General features: G+C 41.8%; 1 protein-coding gene across 2 annotated transcripts in view; it reads right to left on the bottom strand.

Moving 5' to 3' along the window:
- The window catches only part of LOC121299887 (WD repeat and FYVE domain-containing protein 3), a 98,943-nt gene that overhangs the window by 16,557 nt on the left and 64,233 nt on the right, over positions 1–18,153 (bottom strand). For both annotated transcript variants that reach the window (XM_041228085.1, XM_041228095.1), the window contains 23 exons: positions 16,708–16,937; positions 15,812–15,921; positions 15,260–15,442; positions 14,686–14,843; positions 13,967–14,044; positions 13,507–13,734; positions 11,952–12,120; positions 10,640–10,803; positions 9,785–9,933; positions 9,303–9,423; positions 8,984–9,069; positions 8,814–8,894; positions 7,922–7,976; positions 7,675–7,794; positions 7,074–7,191; positions 6,547–6,653; positions 5,515–5,668; positions 5,264–5,355; positions 4,664–4,876; positions 3,911–4,058; positions 3,395–3,549; positions 1,343–1,501; positions 376–555 (listed from right to left, as the gene is read on the bottom strand). In XM_041228085.1, the coding sequence (XP_041084019.1) occupies positions 376–555; positions 1,343–1,501; positions 3,395–3,549; positions 3,911–4,058; positions 4,664–4,876; positions 5,264–5,355; positions 5,515–5,668; positions 6,547–6,653; positions 7,074–7,191; positions 7,675–7,794; positions 7,922–7,976; positions 8,814–8,894; positions 8,984–9,069; positions 9,303–9,423; positions 9,785–9,933; positions 10,640–10,803; positions 11,952–12,120; positions 13,507–13,734; positions 13,967–14,044; positions 14,686–14,843; positions 15,260–15,442; positions 15,812–15,921; positions 16,708–16,937 (3,258 nt within the window). The remainder of the gene's footprint in view (positions 1–375; positions 556–1,342; positions 1,502–3,394; positions 3,550–3,910; positions 4,059–4,663; positions 4,877–5,263; positions 5,356–5,514; positions 5,669–6,546; positions 6,654–7,073; positions 7,192–7,674; positions 7,795–7,921; positions 7,977–8,813; positions 8,895–8,983; positions 9,070–9,302; positions 9,424–9,784; positions 9,934–10,639; positions 10,804–11,951; positions 12,121–13,506; positions 13,735–13,966; positions 14,045–14,685; positions 14,844–15,259; positions 15,443–15,811; positions 15,922–16,707; positions 16,938–18,153) is intronic.

Genomic DNA, 18,153 nt, shown 5'->3' with positions numbered 1-18,153 from the left:
GTTAAAGAAGGCAATAACAGATTTAGAACAGTTTCAAGCTGCTTTGTGAATATGGGCCACAAATATAGAAGCAGGTCCAAGAAAAACAGTGTTTTTTAAAAATGACTTTTATTATGTATATGATGTACCTACAGTGAAAACACTGGTTTTTATTCAATGTGCACTTTGACAAAGACATCTTCTACTTCTATGAAACATTTGGTTTCATTGTAATTTTGCCCTTGCATTGTCCTGGCAAAATTGCATTGCACTGGCTTACTGATTCTCTCTGTAGAGGGTAAACGATACAGCAGTCATCTCATTCCCCCACAGCCCAATAACTATAAACTCTGGCTGCATTCCATACATGAGATGCCACTAGAGTGAAGCACATACCGTCAGCTCATTGATGCAGAGCGCTGAGACCGGCGCCCTGTGGCCTCGCAACTGGGTGACGAACAACAGCTTGTTCAGGTCCCAGATGATACAGGTCCGGTCCCGAGATCCACTAACAATGATGTGATAGGCTGAGGAGGCTGTAAGACATGTCACAGCATCTGTGTGGCCCAACAGTGCCTGATGAAAAACATTACACCATTAACCGAGGGTACACTCACAGCAATAACCCAGGGTACACACTGAGACAGCACTAACCCAGGGTAGACACTGAGACAGCATGAACCCAGTGTACACACTGAGACAGCATGAACCCAGGGTAGACACTGAGACACAGCATGAACCCAGGGTACACACTGAGATAGCATGAACCCAGGGTACACACTGAGACAGCATTAACACAGGGTAAACACTTTGACACAGCATTAACCCAGGATAAACACTTTGACACAGCATTAACCCAGGGTACACACTGAGACACAGCATTAACACAGGGTACACAATCACAGCATTAACCCAGGATACACACTCAGACATATATGCTTCCAACTACCAAATAATTCTTTAAATAAATGTAGCTTCTTACAGTCACAAAATGCAAGATATTTTAGATCTGTTTCCAATTTGAAGGAAAAATCTCACAAATCTCTGCACAACATTCAATTTCTTTTCAGCCCTGGGCTGTGCGATTCGCACCTGTTCACCGAGTAGAATTACTGGGAATTCAGGGGTAAAGTACAGCCCACTGCAGGAACGCTGACCACATTTCCCAAGCTTAAGTTGATCTTGCAAACTGAGATAACAGAGACTGGACACTTGAGCAAATACAGCATGACACATTCAGACTACAATGCTCAAGAACACTAGGAGGAGATTTTGCAGTAAATACAGATTTTCTCTTGTTCAAACACCAGTGCTCACAACTCTAATGTAATGAGAGAAGACAGTCAATGTTGAACCAGTTCACCTGTTTCAGTGTGAGTGTTTTTGCCCTCTCTTTTGAAGTTCCCATCTCCCACACACAGATTGCAGTGCTTGTTCCTCCTGTAATGACCAGCTTTGGGTTTGGACAAATGGCGCAGAGGATCTGACCCCATTCAGACAGGCACTCGTACACGGTAACAGCCTGCAAGAGGAAATCAATTCAATAGAACTTCATCAGGCACTTGTACTGTATTGATTACATTATTTTGTCTTTGATATGCGTTGTCAGTGATTTATCTCAATCGTAAATCGGCCTGCCTTAAAGGGAGATTAACGTATTAAGAAAGATCAAATCAAAGCACATTCCTGACAATTCTGTACACTACAGTCAACACTCACATATCCAACCTTATAAAACTTTGACTTCAGGGACAGTTAAACGAGTGTGATGCATATCTGATTATTTCACCTGAGTTGACATGTATGTAGGTGAGCACGTTGTAACCTGCCCCCTACCACCCAAACAACCCCCTGCCCTGCACACACACACACACAGACACATTTTGTAATAAAAAAATATGACTTTGGTTTGAGGAATTGTACAAACAGAAGTTGATTCTTTCATTGAAATTTGTTTGCGCACGACTTGGGGGAAGAACGCAGCAGTAAAAGATAAAAACTTGTCCGTTTTTTTCACGGAACACAGATACAATGTCAAAAATACTTAGCTGAAAGGACTGTTTTAAAATAAGCATGCTTCCATTTAGATGAACTGTAGTTTTTGTTGGTACAGTAATATATTTTCAACAGAAGTTGTAATTTAATGTATTTTTTGAACGATATGATTCTGAAAATGTCACTTGCCAAAAGAGACTACACATGGACTGTAATATAGTACATACTTTTAAATCCGGTATGTATTGTAGCAGTATGTAAAATTCCCTGTTAACGACCCAACAACAAAATGAAATCAAAATGTTACCCATGCACAGAACTGCGTACAACGTAAAAGGTAATGCAATTTAACAAAAGATTAAAAAAAAAAACAAGAAAAAATAAACACCAGGTTTCCTGAATTAAAACAGTATCCGTGGTCAGTGTTCAAAATTGCAGAATATAATGCTCGACAAGGCCCTAATGTCACAGTTCACTTGAAAATGCACAAAAACAACTAAAGCTTTGCTTTGTTTTTGAAGGAAACGCTGCGTAACTGCAGTGCACAATAAAAACTGATTTGCCATGCCAGAAAATAAATCAAATAAAAATGCGGACTGTAACGGTTAAATTTTAACATTGAAGAGATGGGCTTTGTATCAGACAAATAGTGACGGAGTTGGAAATCATGTGTGGCGGGTAAGTGCATTAATTTGTCCATGTGTTAAAAATTAAGTTAATCCCCATATATATATATATAATATATATATATATATCTATATAATATATATATATATATATATATATATATCCCTAACTGAATTAAGAATTGTGTTAAGGTTCCAAACGCGCTGACCACACATACCTGTATTAACCAATGGATATCCGAGTGCGGACTGTATTAATTGCTATTCCATCTGTATAGCAGGGGTGTCCAGCAGAGGGCAGAATATACCCCTCTTATAGCTGAGCATCACAGGAGAAATGCTTCCTGGATATAGAATTAGATAAAAGCATGCCTAAACAGGAGATTTGAAATGCTGTATATTGAAGAAGAGATGATATTTAATGTGACATCAGTTTTATTTAATGCCCGCCATCCTACAAATATCTTCACACTAAATTCCAACAGAAGCTCAATGCATCACCATCGTTCTCTCATCTCGAAACAGCTCTTACTTATTTTATGGCAATAAAGGAAAGTATTGTATTAAAGGGAACATTATTAAACGAGTACACTCAACACAGAAGCACAACAAAGGGAGCTGAGTAAGTGACAATCTGCTTGCTAAGAATCCAATGTCTGCAAGCCTTCAGAGGCTTGTGAATTCTACACATGCCCACATAGACCACAGCAAACCCAGCTTTAAAAAGCAGTGGAGCAGCTATTCCAAGCCAGTGTAACAGGCAACAGAACGGTGCTGGACTGACTCATCCCAACCTTGTCAGACTCGTAATGTGCCAGCCTGCAGCTGAGGTCTGCGTAGCCCCAAGCGAAGGTCTTGTTCCAGGCTGGCGGAGTGAGAAGCTTGTTCTGTTCCACGGCCATGATGCCTTTGTCTGTGCACACGATCTGTCCCACTGGCTCCTTGAGTTCTAGGAACAAGAGAACCCAAAACGCTTCAGAAAGAGATGGGACACATACTTCCAAACCTGAGTGAATGCTTTATCTGAGGCAGTGTGTCAGTTTACATGTTAAATTAAACTAAATGTATGCTGAAGAACTTTATTACGGAACTGGCTAGGAACACCCTACAGATACCAACTTTCACTTTGGGAAAACCTCTTAGACACTTCAAGAATAATAATAATAATAATAATAATAATAATAATAATAATATAAAATTACTCATTCTTTGTTGACAGCTTTGGATAATATCATCTGAACACAAAAAAGACAGTGGCTTGTAAAATATATATAATATATTATATAATAATATCTTCAGGGGCGCCTCACCTTTCACAGGGGCCAGTGAAGGCCTCAGGTTGTCTAAGTGATGGAAGAAGATCTTGTCCCCAGCAGAACCCACAGATGCCGGTATCCCTGGGACATCTCCATTGGACCTGCTCCGAACTCGCTTGGGTGGATGAGGCTTCTTAAACAACTGGAACCAAACAAGACAAGCTTTAATCTCTCCCTCTAGAAAACTACAACTCAAACAGATACCAGCAGGCTGACATGCTCTCCACAGGTGCAATCGAGCCAGGCACTGCCCTGCATCGAGAGCACCGGAGCCAGGCACTGCCCTGCATCGAGAGCACCGGAGCCAGGCACTGCCCTGCATCGAGAGCACCGGAGCCAGGCACTGCCCTGCATCGAGAGCACCTGAGCCAGGCACTGCCCTGCATCGAGAGCACCGGAGCCAGGCACTGCCCTGCATCGAGAGCACCGGAGCCAGGCACTGCCCTGCATCGAGAGCACCGGAGCCAGGCACTGCCCTGCATCGAGAGCACCGGAGCCAGGCACTGCCCTGCATCGAGAGCACCGGAGCCAGGCACTGCCCTGCATCGAGAGCACCGGAGCCAGGCACTGCCCTGCATCGAGAGCACCTGAGCCAGGCACTGCCCTGCATCGAGAGCACCTGAGCCAGGCACTGCACTGTATCGAGAGCACAGGAGCCAGGCACTGCCCTCTATAAAGAGCACTGGATAGGGAATAATGTCAGTGGTGAAATTAGGAATTGGTGCAAGCAGCTGTCAAAAAGGCTACCTGCTTGGGTATCTGCCCAAAGTTATTAATGAATCCTATTGTAGCCGTCTCTTTGAGCGGATCATTGATGTTGTAGATGTCCACCTGGCCCTCGTAGAAGAGGTGATGAAAGACATTCACAGACTCCACTGCCGGAGGGCCCTGCTGTTTGTAACCGAAGATCAGGTCTATCCATTCATGCAGGTGTGCACTGACATAGTCACACTCCAGTGCCTGGAATTGGAGATCACACATTACACATTTGCACACAATCTTTATACAGTGTCCATCACACGTGAGTTACACCTTCAAATGAACATTGATTTGACACGATTTCTATAAGAAAAAAACATTTTACAGGTACAGTACTAACATTTAACAGGTCCTGCCTACAATCCCACTCCTAAACCATAGCTGCAGAGCCCTCATCCTTTCTAATGTTTCCACCATACTGCAGGAGACTAATACACTACTACATTTCGGAACCACTTACCGTACTTGTTCAGGGAGCTTCAAATCGGTCAATAAAAGATAATAAAATTGCTATTGCACTTGTATTTGAAAAACCATCATAACCCAAACAGTAATCCAGTAATTGTGCTGGAGAAAGCCCTTCATTACCTCTCGATGCACACGGATGAACTCTCTTGGGTCCCCTTTAGCCCATGGGGGCAGTATCACATCCCCCAGCTTGGTGCCATTCTGTTTAGCACCTATTACCATTAAACACAGATAGAGAGAACATCAGTCACCATACAAATACAGTCCAATTCCTACTTTTGAACAGTGATTTTTTTATTGTACCTTGTTGATGTAGCTAGCTCTTTCACAAGAAAGAGCTGTTCATAACCCTCGTAGAGCTTTGCTCTCACCTAGGTCAAAGTTGTTGGAGTTGAGGAGGAACTCGGGAAGGTAGAAGAATTCGGGGAGGAGTTCCTTGACATCGGCCATGTTGTGTTTTGCTGCAGAATACCAGGCCTCTCGCACACTGTGAAACATTCTGTCAGCAAGGTCAAAGTGCCCACCCTGCAAAAACAAGGATGCTGAGTTTGGGTTCTTTTTGTATTTATGTGGTACTTTCAAACTACAAATGGGTATTTTCATTTGATGATTTTTGTTAGTGTAGTAAAAATCACTTGTTTTTCACAATATTTGTACTTGAATCTTTACAGGAAGTCAACAGCAAGGATACCTAAGCAATAACTCAAAGGTACCTGCCCCTCTTATACAGTCTGCCCCTCTTGAACAACCTGACCCTTTTGTTCAATGCCGTGGTATATTTAGAATACTATGACCCCAGCACACATTGAACACAAGACACCATGTCACACCAAAACATATCCTAAAACTTGCAATAACGGTGATCGTTATGCTCCAAAAATTCCTGTAAGAAATGAACTGATGCTGGGGTTTAATTCAATGTTGACCAAGTTGTGCTGAAATGTTAAGAAACTAAACTTCTTTTATATATATTTAACCAAAAAAAAAAAAAAAAAAAAAAAAACTGTCTGGCAAACATTCTAGACCCACAGCATATATGAAAGCAGAGCTGCCTGGCATGTGAAGCACAAGAAGCTTCATATTCTCCCTCCTCCCCACCAGTCATGAAAAATGGGCATTTTATAGACTACAGGAAGGCAATTAGACAAGCTTCCTTATTGAACTAGAAAGAACTCCACTTTCTGTACCTGCTTTTATAATGCGTTAATCTAGTGTATTAGCACTGAACAGTACAGTTGAATGCCTTCATTAACTATACAAGTAAAAAATAAATAAAAGCACACATGGCTTGAATGTAATGATCATTAAGAAATACACACTCATATCTACCAACACTCAAGTTTCATCCCAAACACAGATTAGCAATGACATTAAAAGCAGATCCAACAATTCCAGACAATGACCTGCAGTCTTAAGAAGATCTGGGTGAAAGGCTCCATTCTAAGCAGATAGGAAGCCACAATCATGGCAGAGGAGTAGTGTGTCCCATAATGATAGGCTGGAGTTTCACCTGGGAATTACATGTGTAAAATACATCAATAAAGCAGCCTCAATGACTATTTAACAGCATGGAAACACAATGCATCACATTAAAAACCTGCATTCTTCTGGCTTTAATGTTTTTTTGTCTTCTCTACAAATCAAATTAGATCCTATGACACTTATTACATTGTATTACAACAAAATATCGCAGGCTTTAGGAGTACAGTATTATTCATTTTCACAGTGCTATTCCAAGTGTGCATTTTTGAGTTAGTTAGACGATTGCCTTGTTTTTCAATATAAAGAATATGTCTTACAGTTTAATCTGCTGCCAGCACCACTGGAATGCTCGAAATCGCATTATCTGTGAGTTTTAATGGACATTCATTTGAATGAACACTTCAACACCATAGCAATGTAGCAAAGGGTTATGAAATACAATCAGTACCAGTAGGGTCCTCCCAGTCTTTGAATCTCTTCTTATACTGGGCCAGCCTGTCATCAGTCTGTGCTCCCATTGGCTTAGCTAGGTTTCGGAACGTATTGGGATTGGTGAGATCAAGTTCCTAGAAGATGTTTTGAAAAGAGTTCTTTACACAGTCTGCATTTTGCAGGATTAAAAACAGTGCCTGAAGCTAGCATGCACACACTTCACGCTTCATCTTCAGCAGAGGCATTTTCTAAAGCTCAGCTAGGCCTAAAGATCACATTCCACTACAACGAAGGTTCTGAATTCAGTAGAAAGAAGGGTGATACTGGAGTCAACATTAATATACAATAAGAATTCAGTAGAAAGGGTGAAACTGGAATCAACATTAACATACTATCAGAATTCAGTAGAAAGAAGCGTGAAACTGGAGTCAAGATTAATATACAATCAGAATTCAGTAGAAAGAAGACTGAAACTGGAGTCAACATTAATATACAATTCACCTTCTGTGTTTTGAACAACGCATCCCTCAGAACTATACATTGGTTAAACTCAAATGGTCCCTTAAATGTCTTGTCCAGAATCTCCCAATGAATAATGCAGCCGTTTCTTTTATTACCTCTGAATCATAGTCCGCAAGGATCCATGGGAAGACTGGGTACTGCATGAGATCATTGTAGGACCTGCCAGCCAATGTATTCAGATGCATCAGGTACTGGAAATTGCTGATCTCTCCTCTCTGTAGGAGACAAAGGAAAAGGTCTCTCCCAGTGCTGGGGATACTAATTCATCCAGTCTGTCCCTGCATCTTTTGTGATATAAAATACATCAAATCTTAAGAGCCTGAAGTAAAACCATGAACTTACCTCCCATCTCTGTGTCACAGACCTCTCTCCAACCAATGTACTCAACAGACCAGAGCTAAGGATAACAAAGTATATACATTGAAATGATTCACATTTTACTTGACAGGAATATAAACTTTAGGAATGCTTCATAATCCAGAAAACTGCATTCGAGTCAGCTCTGCCAGCTATTTCCCTACTGGATATAAGAGTCGCTTCAGTGTCAGGGTTCAGGTAACTATTAAACAGTGCTCATCACTGCAATAAGAGTCGCTGCAGTGTCAGGGTTCAGGTAACTATCTATTAAACAGTGATCATCACTTCAATAAGAGTAGCTTCAGTGTTAGGGTCCAGTTAACTATCTATTAAACAGTGACATCACTGCAATAAGAGTCGCTGCAGTGTTAGGGTTCAGGTAACTATCTGTATCTAGTCTGCATGTATTCAGATAATCTGCATGTATTGAGATAGTTCGCAAGTCTGCATGTATTCAGATAGTCAGCAAGCCAGCATGTATTCAGATAATCTGCATGTATTCAGATAGTCTGCATGAAGATACATTAAAATATGTTTTAAAAATATTTAATTACCCTGGTTAAAACAAATCAGCGGCTGTGTGTGTGAATTAGACTATTGGACTCATGGGAACAGCGGCTGTGTGAGTGAATTAGACTTCCCATGCAGATGAGCTCACACTTCTGAACTCGCATTGCACCAGGCAACACCATGTTTATAAGAAATGTAATGAAAGAGAAGGGGGTGGGGGGGAAGATATTGTAGCCTTGAACTACAGGATGACTGCCAGTGATGTCTAGATCATGGCAATAACTTTAACAAAGAAAAAAAGTTTAAGAAACAGAAGTGGTTATATAAAGGCTTCCCAGTGTTACTCTTTTATACTAGGAATACATACCCCTGCTCCACACTGGTGTTCGGGCGCTGACCAGAAACCGACTCTGAACTGTCAGCCAGTGAAGGCACAACAGCCAGAAACCTGGGAGAAAAGAAACAAAACAAGGAATTATTCAAAGAGCTGGGTGAAAAAAACTGAAAAAATATCAAAAACATAAGCTTAACAGTTACCTCTGGTACACTTTATTTCTAATCCCTTTCTGGAATGCCAAAAGGTAATTTCGACCATCACCGGAAAATACTTCGACTGCAATGGGCTGAGAAAAAGAAAAGGAAAAGAATATCAGTATCAACAGCAGAGTGTATGATGGACAATGCAACACAAAGCCAAACGAACAGCTCAACTATATACAGCACGAAGTCTGCTCTTCCTCCAAATGCAACACAATACATATATGAGGAGAGCATGACCATCAATTACACACATTGCAGGAGCGGGAGCTAGAAATGTAACATAAGGAGTTCCCTTCCACTGCATCACTCATCTTACCTGCAGGAGGTACCTTCGTTTGTGCACTTCTTTGATGTCTTCATAAGCAAAAATACTGCAGGTTCTCTTGAGCTGGCTTTGACCTTGCCTGGCCCCTCTGGGAATAATAGCTTCATGCATGCTTATAAAAACAAGAACAAAAGCACACACAGCACAGTGGTTATTCTAGTTACTATGACGCAACAAGATCTAGGGCAACTTTGTAACTGATGCCTTACAGCCAACATTTTAAATACTGAACATAATAATGAATGCAATGTATAAAGAAAATATAGAGAGCCCATTTCTACAAACACTGCCTGTATGCAGAACTGTATGAATTAACAGTGGTCTTGAGATCTTGTATATTGTGTACGTTGCTCAATAAAAGACATCAACTTCAACATTTCCTGTTTCATCTGTGGAGCAGTACAGCTGACAGAAGGATTGTTTGATACTAATCTGTTTGAAACCATTTCAGTATGGAAGTGAAATGCACTTACTCTGGTGGCAGCGTCTCAATGTCCCTGATTTCTCTGGTGACTGTCATTGTGAAGCCGTCAATCACATAGAAATGCTCTTTTCCAAACAACAGGAGGCCCTCGCTGGTGTCAAGCCCTTGAACTCGCGCACATCTGTACATATGCTGAATCTAAATGCACAAACATTTGCTTTTTTTAAAAAATATATATTACAATTCCACATACACTGTAAGCTGTGGTTTTCAGCTCTCTCCTAATAAAACTTCTTTGTTCTCTAATTTTAACGCATGGTGCTTCTTGTCAAAGGGCACTACCAGGCATATTTCAAACTACTCTGTAAAACACATGCAGGTGCACACACAAGCATGCACGCAAGCACGCACGCACACAGAGAGGCCTTTTCACTGGGATGTGAACTCATGACATTCCATAAGGTCAGCACACAAGTGAATAGGGTGCCAGTATTGACTCCCAAGAAAATACATGTTCTCTCGCTGTCTGTTCCAGGGATACAAAAAGCCTGTATTTCAGACATGTTTTTTGGGGTGTTATGTACATTTCATTGCACAGGATAAGAAAGAACACTGACTTGGAATTTCCTATATAAACAAAAAAAATGGGTTTGGTTCCATCGGGGAAAACAGAGGGCATGAATGACTGTGAGAAGGATCTGATAAAGACAGCATGAATGACTGTGAGAAGGATCTGATACAGAGCATGAATGACAGTGAGAAAGATCTCATATAGAGAGAGCATGAATGGCAGTGAGAGGGACCTGATGTTGCTTCAGATACATTCTGTGGAATTCTAGACTTCAAACAGGTTCTGTTTCTTGCTCCATACCAACATGTTTGAGTCCCTGGCGCTGTGCATTACCTTCTCCCCCTCCTCCAGCAGCCGTAGCAGGGTGCTGTTGTTGGTCTTCTCCTCTTCATCCATTGCGCCGGCCTCCAGGAGCTGCTCCTGCATCTGGTCCTGGCTGTCCTCGTCCGGCCCCTCAGCAGTGGAGCGGGAACGTCTCAGAGGGGGCTTCACAAGCCCTGAGATAGAGGGACAGCACATCAAACACAGAACCACAATCCCTGAGGCAGAGTGACAGCACATCAAACACAGAACCACAATCCACAAGCCCTGAGACAGAGAAACAGCTCAAACACAGAACCACAAGCCCTGAGGCATTACATTAATTGTGACCATTGAAGAAGTTATAAAAATACAAAACTAAACCATGTTTCAGCTACACATTAACATTGATTCGTTCACTTTTCACATGTGTGTGTTGATTAAAACACTTGTAATACAACAGTAAGTTATAAAAAAGGCTTACAAAGTACTTAATAAATAGTACATGACAGAGAAGAAAGCAGCACTGAAAATACAGATTACTTTCCACAACTTTGGTTAAATGAAATTAAAATAACATAAATGGCACAAGGCTTGGTGCGTCAAAGTGAAAAGGAGCATGGCAATGTTATAATATGGCTGGTTTATTGACAGCTGTTGACGTGTTCACAATTCAAATATTCTCTACTCTGGGTTGTATTAAATGGAGTGCTGGATGCTATAGAGAATATTTTTCATGATATGTAAATCAGACAGCATAACCAGCTGCTACAAGACGACTGGACAGTAAACGCCCTCAAAGGGCAATACTTGATGCTGATAGGTTGAAACAATAAACACTACCATCGCAGGGCCATCCTACTTGAGGCAGTGCAGATCTGCCACGGTCATACATAAACTAAGGTTAACTCGGGGTGCAGTCGCACAACCAGCACTCCTACTTCCCACATCCTTGGGCACAAAAAAAATAAAAAATGCAGTAAAAACAGATGTGCCAACGGGGGCATGTTAATGTGTGCAATGTACCTGTCCCAGACCAAATTAACAAGCATTCGAGCCCATCTCGAACCCTGACAATGTGTTACAATCTTACAGGTATTGTTTGCTACTGGACGGGTTCAGGAAATGGCAGATCATTTTAAATTAATGTCACATCCTTAACAGTGGCCTAAGACAATGGTTCAGAATGGTTCACGATTTTAAATGGAAAGCGGTGACAGATTCCTGCAGGTTAGGAATCCGCCTGTTCTTTGACTAGATAAGCTGTTCTGAAGATGATAAAGACTCCTGCAGGTTAGGAACCTGCCTGCTATTTGACTAGACAAGCTGATCTGTCAGCAGTTACCTTTGACCTTGGCAATGGTATCCTCCCCATGCTCGTGCTCTTGCTGAGTGGTCTCCCTCACTGAAGTCTGCTCCATGGAGTGCTGATACATGCCAGGGTTTCCAGAGAGCAGCCGCATGAAGTACTCTTTACTGTCGTAACTTACTGCTCTTCGGTAGCGGGTCGGTTTCTGAGGATACAAGATGAGAAGATGAGATGTTTTTGCATCTTTTTTACTTTTCCACTGAAACAAAGTAGCACTGATATCATGATACTGTACTAAGGAAGCAGGACAGTAACACACAGGCATTTCCAAATTGCAACAAACAGCTGATAATACTTCTGAGAGGCCCACAATCCATACAGGTCATTAGTAAGCAATTGTGCTGATAATATGTATTTGCATTAGAACTCTTTCTTATAACAGTAATTTTGTTGCTTCCTTATACATCTCCCACAGGGCAGTTTATTTGACTTGGCTAATGGAATCTCATTTACTGCTCCATGCCCATTACATGTCTCCACTCTCTACCCTCAGGTATTCATGCCAACACAACAAGTAATTTCTAGTGAGAGTAACAGACCATTGCAGTGCACAGAAAGGAGCTGCCCATCACTGCAGTGCAGCGCTCCAAGAACCCAAGGGCTGGTCTTCCTGACTATGAGACCTACACAGGGGACAGCAACACCAGTCACTGCAACTACAAATCACTAGAGACTGTCCTCCAGGTGAGGAAATACATGACAAACTCCGACTAGGCAGCCATATAAATGAACAAACAAGTTAAATCAGTGACAGGATCCCCCAACACAGCTGAAATGTAAATTCAGAGAGTATAATGTTAAAGTTAATTACCATGACTTACATCCCCTATATGCCCATGTAAAAATGTAAGTTAGCCATCAATCACAACTGGAGAAGTGGTTCTCTATATTTATATAAACTCTAACCCTAACCCATACAACAAACTGGAGAAGCGGTTCTCTAGAGTCATATAAACTCTAACCCATACAACAAAACTGGATAAGTGGTCCCCTAGATTCATATAAACTGTAACCCTAATCCATATATCACAGCTGGAGAAGTGGTCCTCTAGATTCTTATAAAGTCTACCCTAACCCATACATCACAACTGGAGAAGTGGTCCTCTAGATTCATATAAACTCTAAAGTGTGACACATGCCAAAATCAATCACCAGCCGCACCATGTATTATTTTAAAGCCACCATGCAGCTTGATAAATCACTGCCTCTGGTCTGGTCAAGCAGCACTTTTACCTGTTGATGAACCACAGTGCAATCGGCATACAGAGGCATTTCAGGCTGATCACCTCTTGTGATAAACTGGACAGGATATTAGAAAACACAGGTGGCATACGCGAATGAAAGAAGTCTGTTCAGTGTCTTTAGTAAGATGAGTCTTGAACCCTTACACAGAGATACACCCGATGTGCACAACCCTGCAGTGCTGACTCATTCACCAGGGATGGACTTCAATACAGTAACTGGACATAAAATACAGCAACCTAACAATACAGTAAGGGCCAAGTTTAGAATAAGTCCTATTGATGCTTACCAGATTGCTGGTTTCCTGATCGCTGTCTGGAACGCAGGGGTAGTGGACGTAAAACATGTCATTGCGAACCATCTTCTTCCTCATGCGGCAAGGCCCTTCAGTCATCTCCAGCAGAAACTTGTCCAGGTGGGACCCGATGGGCGGCCCCCACAGGCCCCTCTCCCTTAGGAGCTCGTACTCAATCTGAGCCCACTCCTCAGAGACGTACTTCAGAGCATTCTGCTGTCGCTGAGTGGGGAAAGAGCAGGACACATATTATTATTATTATGATAGTAATATTCACTCATTAGAAACCATTGAAGCATGGAGTATACAGCTGTCATACAGCGTAAGCTGTAGACGGGATTGATGCAGCTGATATAAATGTAATACAGTGCAGGTTAATCTAAGAAAGTATTCAAGCTCTAGACTGGATTGAATAAGTTGATATAGATATAATACAGTAGATTATGTAGCATACCTCCTGATATTCTTTATACTGCATGGCCACCAAATCCCGCACAACAGCAATATGGGTGAACATCCACTGAAACGTCTCCTGGGGTCAAATATCATTGGGATTTTAGACATAGAAGATTCACTACAAATCTGCAGGTGTGTTCCAGTTAAACAGAAAGTCAATTACAGCAATGAGCAGGAAATACAACACACCCTAGAAGGGTTAGTATTGGACTGCTTTTAACGTCCCGGTGCTCAATTCTTAAATCTACATTAGATCAAGTTTAAATAGTTATTACTATCATGAAGAGAGACCATGACCTGCATTCATGGTATGTACTTGTGACACAATTACTTACACATGAATGGGCAGGATCTTCCATATATCCCTTATCCAAGAGGTTCTTTAAATACATGTAAGAATATAACATACATACATGAAGTCCCACATTAATCCTACACTCCCATATACTCAAGAAGTTGTGGTTGCACAAGTGGTTCTCAAGATAAATGTTTCTCAGTTGTGTGACATACACATGTGCCAAAGTCTTTACTACATGCCTGTTGTCAGGGTTATGAGTTGCCACTGGGCGATAACTAAACTGCTTTTTATTACTGATATGCGCAATACACTTTATACTTGGAGTAAGCGACATGGTTTTACACTGTAGTGTACCTAAAGCCAGACAGGGGGAAGTGTGGCTGTGGGGAGTACGATATATAATGCACAGCAGCCCATACCTGTGCAGAGAGGTTATTCTTGTTTATTGCACTCTCCTTCCTGTTGCGCCTGGATCCAGTGAGTTTGGAAAGACCAAAGCCACTGCTGACTCTGGACAGCTTGGACTGTGTGACTGGAGCGATAGCCTCGCCTCTGCTAATGCACTTCTTCTCATGGGCTGTGCAGGTAAAGAGCACAGTCAAATACATGGCACCCTCAGCAGGGACTACAGCTCAAGCATTTCAAAGCAAGGAAACATCACTAGCATTCCAATGCACTATACGTTAGACTGAAATGTTAGGTTCAAATCCCCTTGCCAGAATTAAACTAGTTTAGATACCTACCTAAATGTCAGCCGAGCCGAGCACCCAAGTTCTAATCATTGAAGCAATTCTTCATTCCAATGTCTGTATTATGTAAAGTAATTACAGGAAACTTTCTCAAGGATTGTATGACTCAGATTGCTGACAGGCCATAAAGGACACATGTATTATTTTGTAATGAAAGACAGCAGTCAGGCCTGCTACAGTAAATGTATCAGCTGTTGAAGCAGCTATGTTGGCCTACAGGAGGCAGTGTGGTGTGTTGCCTCACCCAGGTAGTTCTGCCAGCTCTTCAGAGCAGCCTCCTCAATGTGTGCTCGGGCCGTGGCAATGTCAATGTGCCCGCGATCGTTTGTAGGCAGAGGCACTTTAAATATATCCTCCAGTGCCTGCTTCTTACTGAGAATGAGCTCCGTCCACACTCTGTTCACTGCTTTCAGCAGAAGCTGCCGTCCTAGTGAAGAACAAACAAAAGAGAAAACATCAGCCGTTTAAACAAACAGCACTACATCTTTGAAATACATAAAGCAACATTTCCTGAGATCATCGGTCCTAGAAACCAATAAGAACTTATAGATCAACTGACTAGAATACAAATCTCTTCACTTCTGATGACTGGAAACAAAGCCCGTTAGGGTCACATTTTAAAAAGAACATTGATATTCTCTTTTGTTAAAAAAACAAAATTACATTAAATATATATATTTTTTACAAGCATACATGAACTTGCACTACTCAATGTACAACTTCTTTGAAATCATGGTATCATCATCAAATATTAAAGTTACACTTGGATTCATTACTTAACTGAGAAGATATTTACCTTCACTAACATCTTGACTGTGAAGGACATCTGGTTCAATGTCAGAGGGCATCATGATGTGCCACGTTGTCATTCTAGCTTCTGCCTCCAAGCCAAATCCATCCGCACTGCTAGTAAAGGCAAACATAGAGCGAGTTCAATGAAAATGAACACAGTTCATTGGACAACTTCCTTGGAGCACTGGTGTGCAGTGAGCCGAGGACACCCTGGCTGACCTAAGCCCTCCCTACCCGGAACAACGCTCGGCTAATTGTGTGCCGCCCCTTGAGATCTCTCGTCCATGGATGGCAGTGGAATAGCCTGGACTCGAACCGGCGACCTCCAGGCTATAGGGCGCATCTTGCGCTCCAAACGGAGCACCTTTGCCACATGCGCTACTTGGGAGCCTACACTATACATCTTAAATGGTCAAACCATCAGATACCACACCATGTAGAAAAATGTTTTCGGCGTTTAAAGTGAAGGCTGCTCAGAACAGAATTTCCCAAGGTTAGAAATGGTGCAAGCTACATTTGTAGGGATTGTAGTGAATTCTACACACATTTGCATGTGCAGGCTATAGATACTACTCACACTGGTATTCCCTTCAGTATACTTCAGACACACTTATTACTAACAACTACTATTGTTTATGCTGCCATCATATTACCTGTTCAATGGCTGGTGTCTAAATATTCAAAATATATCCTTAACATTTCCAATGAGGTTTCCCTAATAACTATTCCTTAACTGTATAAACCTGACCGTCCTGAAACAGCTGAAACAGCCCAGCGATCCTCACTTCCCTGTGTGGAGGCTGATGAAGCAGTGTGCCAGGCAGCCCAACAACTAACTATTCCTCCACTATATAAGTCTGACCCCTCCTGAAACAGCTGAACCAGCCCAGCAATCCTCACCTCCCTGCATGGAGGCTGATGAAACAATGTGCCAGACAGCCAAGGAACTCCGGATCGTGGTTCCCGGGGCCCAGAAGGAGGTTCCTGTTGACGGTGAGGACCCGGAGCGAGTCCAGGAGAGCCACCTGCTGCGGGACAGTTTTGTGGGGTCTGGAGAGTTGATAGAGGATGGTCCTGTTCAGGCCGTGGTAGATGGAGTCCAGCGACAGGCCTTGAGATCTTCTCTTAGACTTTAGAAGGGAAAAACCACTCTGTGATTTTATATCATACATCCTGTCTAAGCTCCATCCAGCATGTTAGCCAAAGGCTGGTACATATAGGACAGGTTTCTCTTGCATCCATCAGCCACTGATCAGAGGTGTGCAATTTAAAAAAAAAAAAAAAAAAGTTGTCCAAGGGACAAAATGCTAGAAAAATCTACCTGTCCTTCTTAAAAATCTACTCCCCGTCGCACAAAACATATACAAAAAAATCCAATATAACTTGTAGGATTTTGGTTTTATTTAACTGGGAACACAATCACTCAATTAGTGATTAACGGGGGCGGATCTAGCCTTGTAGTGGACTGGTTCACTAAATTCTTCAAGATACACAAAAGGTTCCCTGTGATCCCACCTCACCTCAACAAATTTATAACATACTTTAAGGAAATCTTCCTTTCAGAGTAGTTTGGAATGCATTTGCTAGTAAATTTAAGTAAACATACTAAGAGTACAACTACAATAAGCAATACTTTGGAGTTATTCCAAAAAAAAAAAAAAAAAAAAAATAGCTTCTGCCTGTTTTTTTCCCCACTTTCTCTATAAGCGGAATCCAACTCCTGATGTTCAGGTGTTCGAGTTAGTTGCATCGCAGATACGAAATCATTGCCAACTATTACTGCTGCTTTGTGGAATTCTGATGTTTTCTGACATTAAGTTTTGTAACTGCTGAACCCCAGATTTTTAAAGGACTTGTATATAACCTATAAGTTTCTCTGCATTTTCTGTTTTTCACTATTTTTCTACCAAAATGCATACAATATTTACTGCAAAGACATTTTGTTTATTTCTGTCCCATCTCCATTCCAGTGTGAATGACTAGGGGTCGCTGTCAACCAGCAGGCTACTCTAGTTTCCCTGTCAGTCATTTCACCCTGTTCTGACAGATCTCATTGACTGAAGCAGTGCTAGAATGCTCTCATTCATTTAAATGACTGACAATCATCAAGACCTACACCGACTGCGCACTTTCATTTGCCAGCTACAGCACCTGTCATTCAACGCGCCTACTTTGAAATTAGGGGTTAAGATGTAGGTAGCTTTTGCTATAGGTATATAGTGACAGTTACTAGCTTGACTTGAAAATGGGGCGCAAGAGGAAAGCACTTAATGAATATTGTGCACACTCCCCTGACTGACGGCTGAAGTCTCCACGGCAGGACGAAGTGGAGCTTGTCTGCCTTGC

This window comes from Polyodon spathula, chromosome 2, assembly GCF_017654505.1.
Source record: "Polyodon spathula isolate WHYD16114869_AA chromosome 2, ASM1765450v1, whole genome shotgun sequence".
NCBI classification, from domain to species: Eukaryota; Metazoa; Chordata; class Actinopteri; order Acipenseriformes; family Polyodontidae; genus Polyodon; species Polyodon spathula.
Note: the sequence above shows the minus strand (reverse complement) of the source record. Positions and strands in the feature narration are given on the sequence as shown.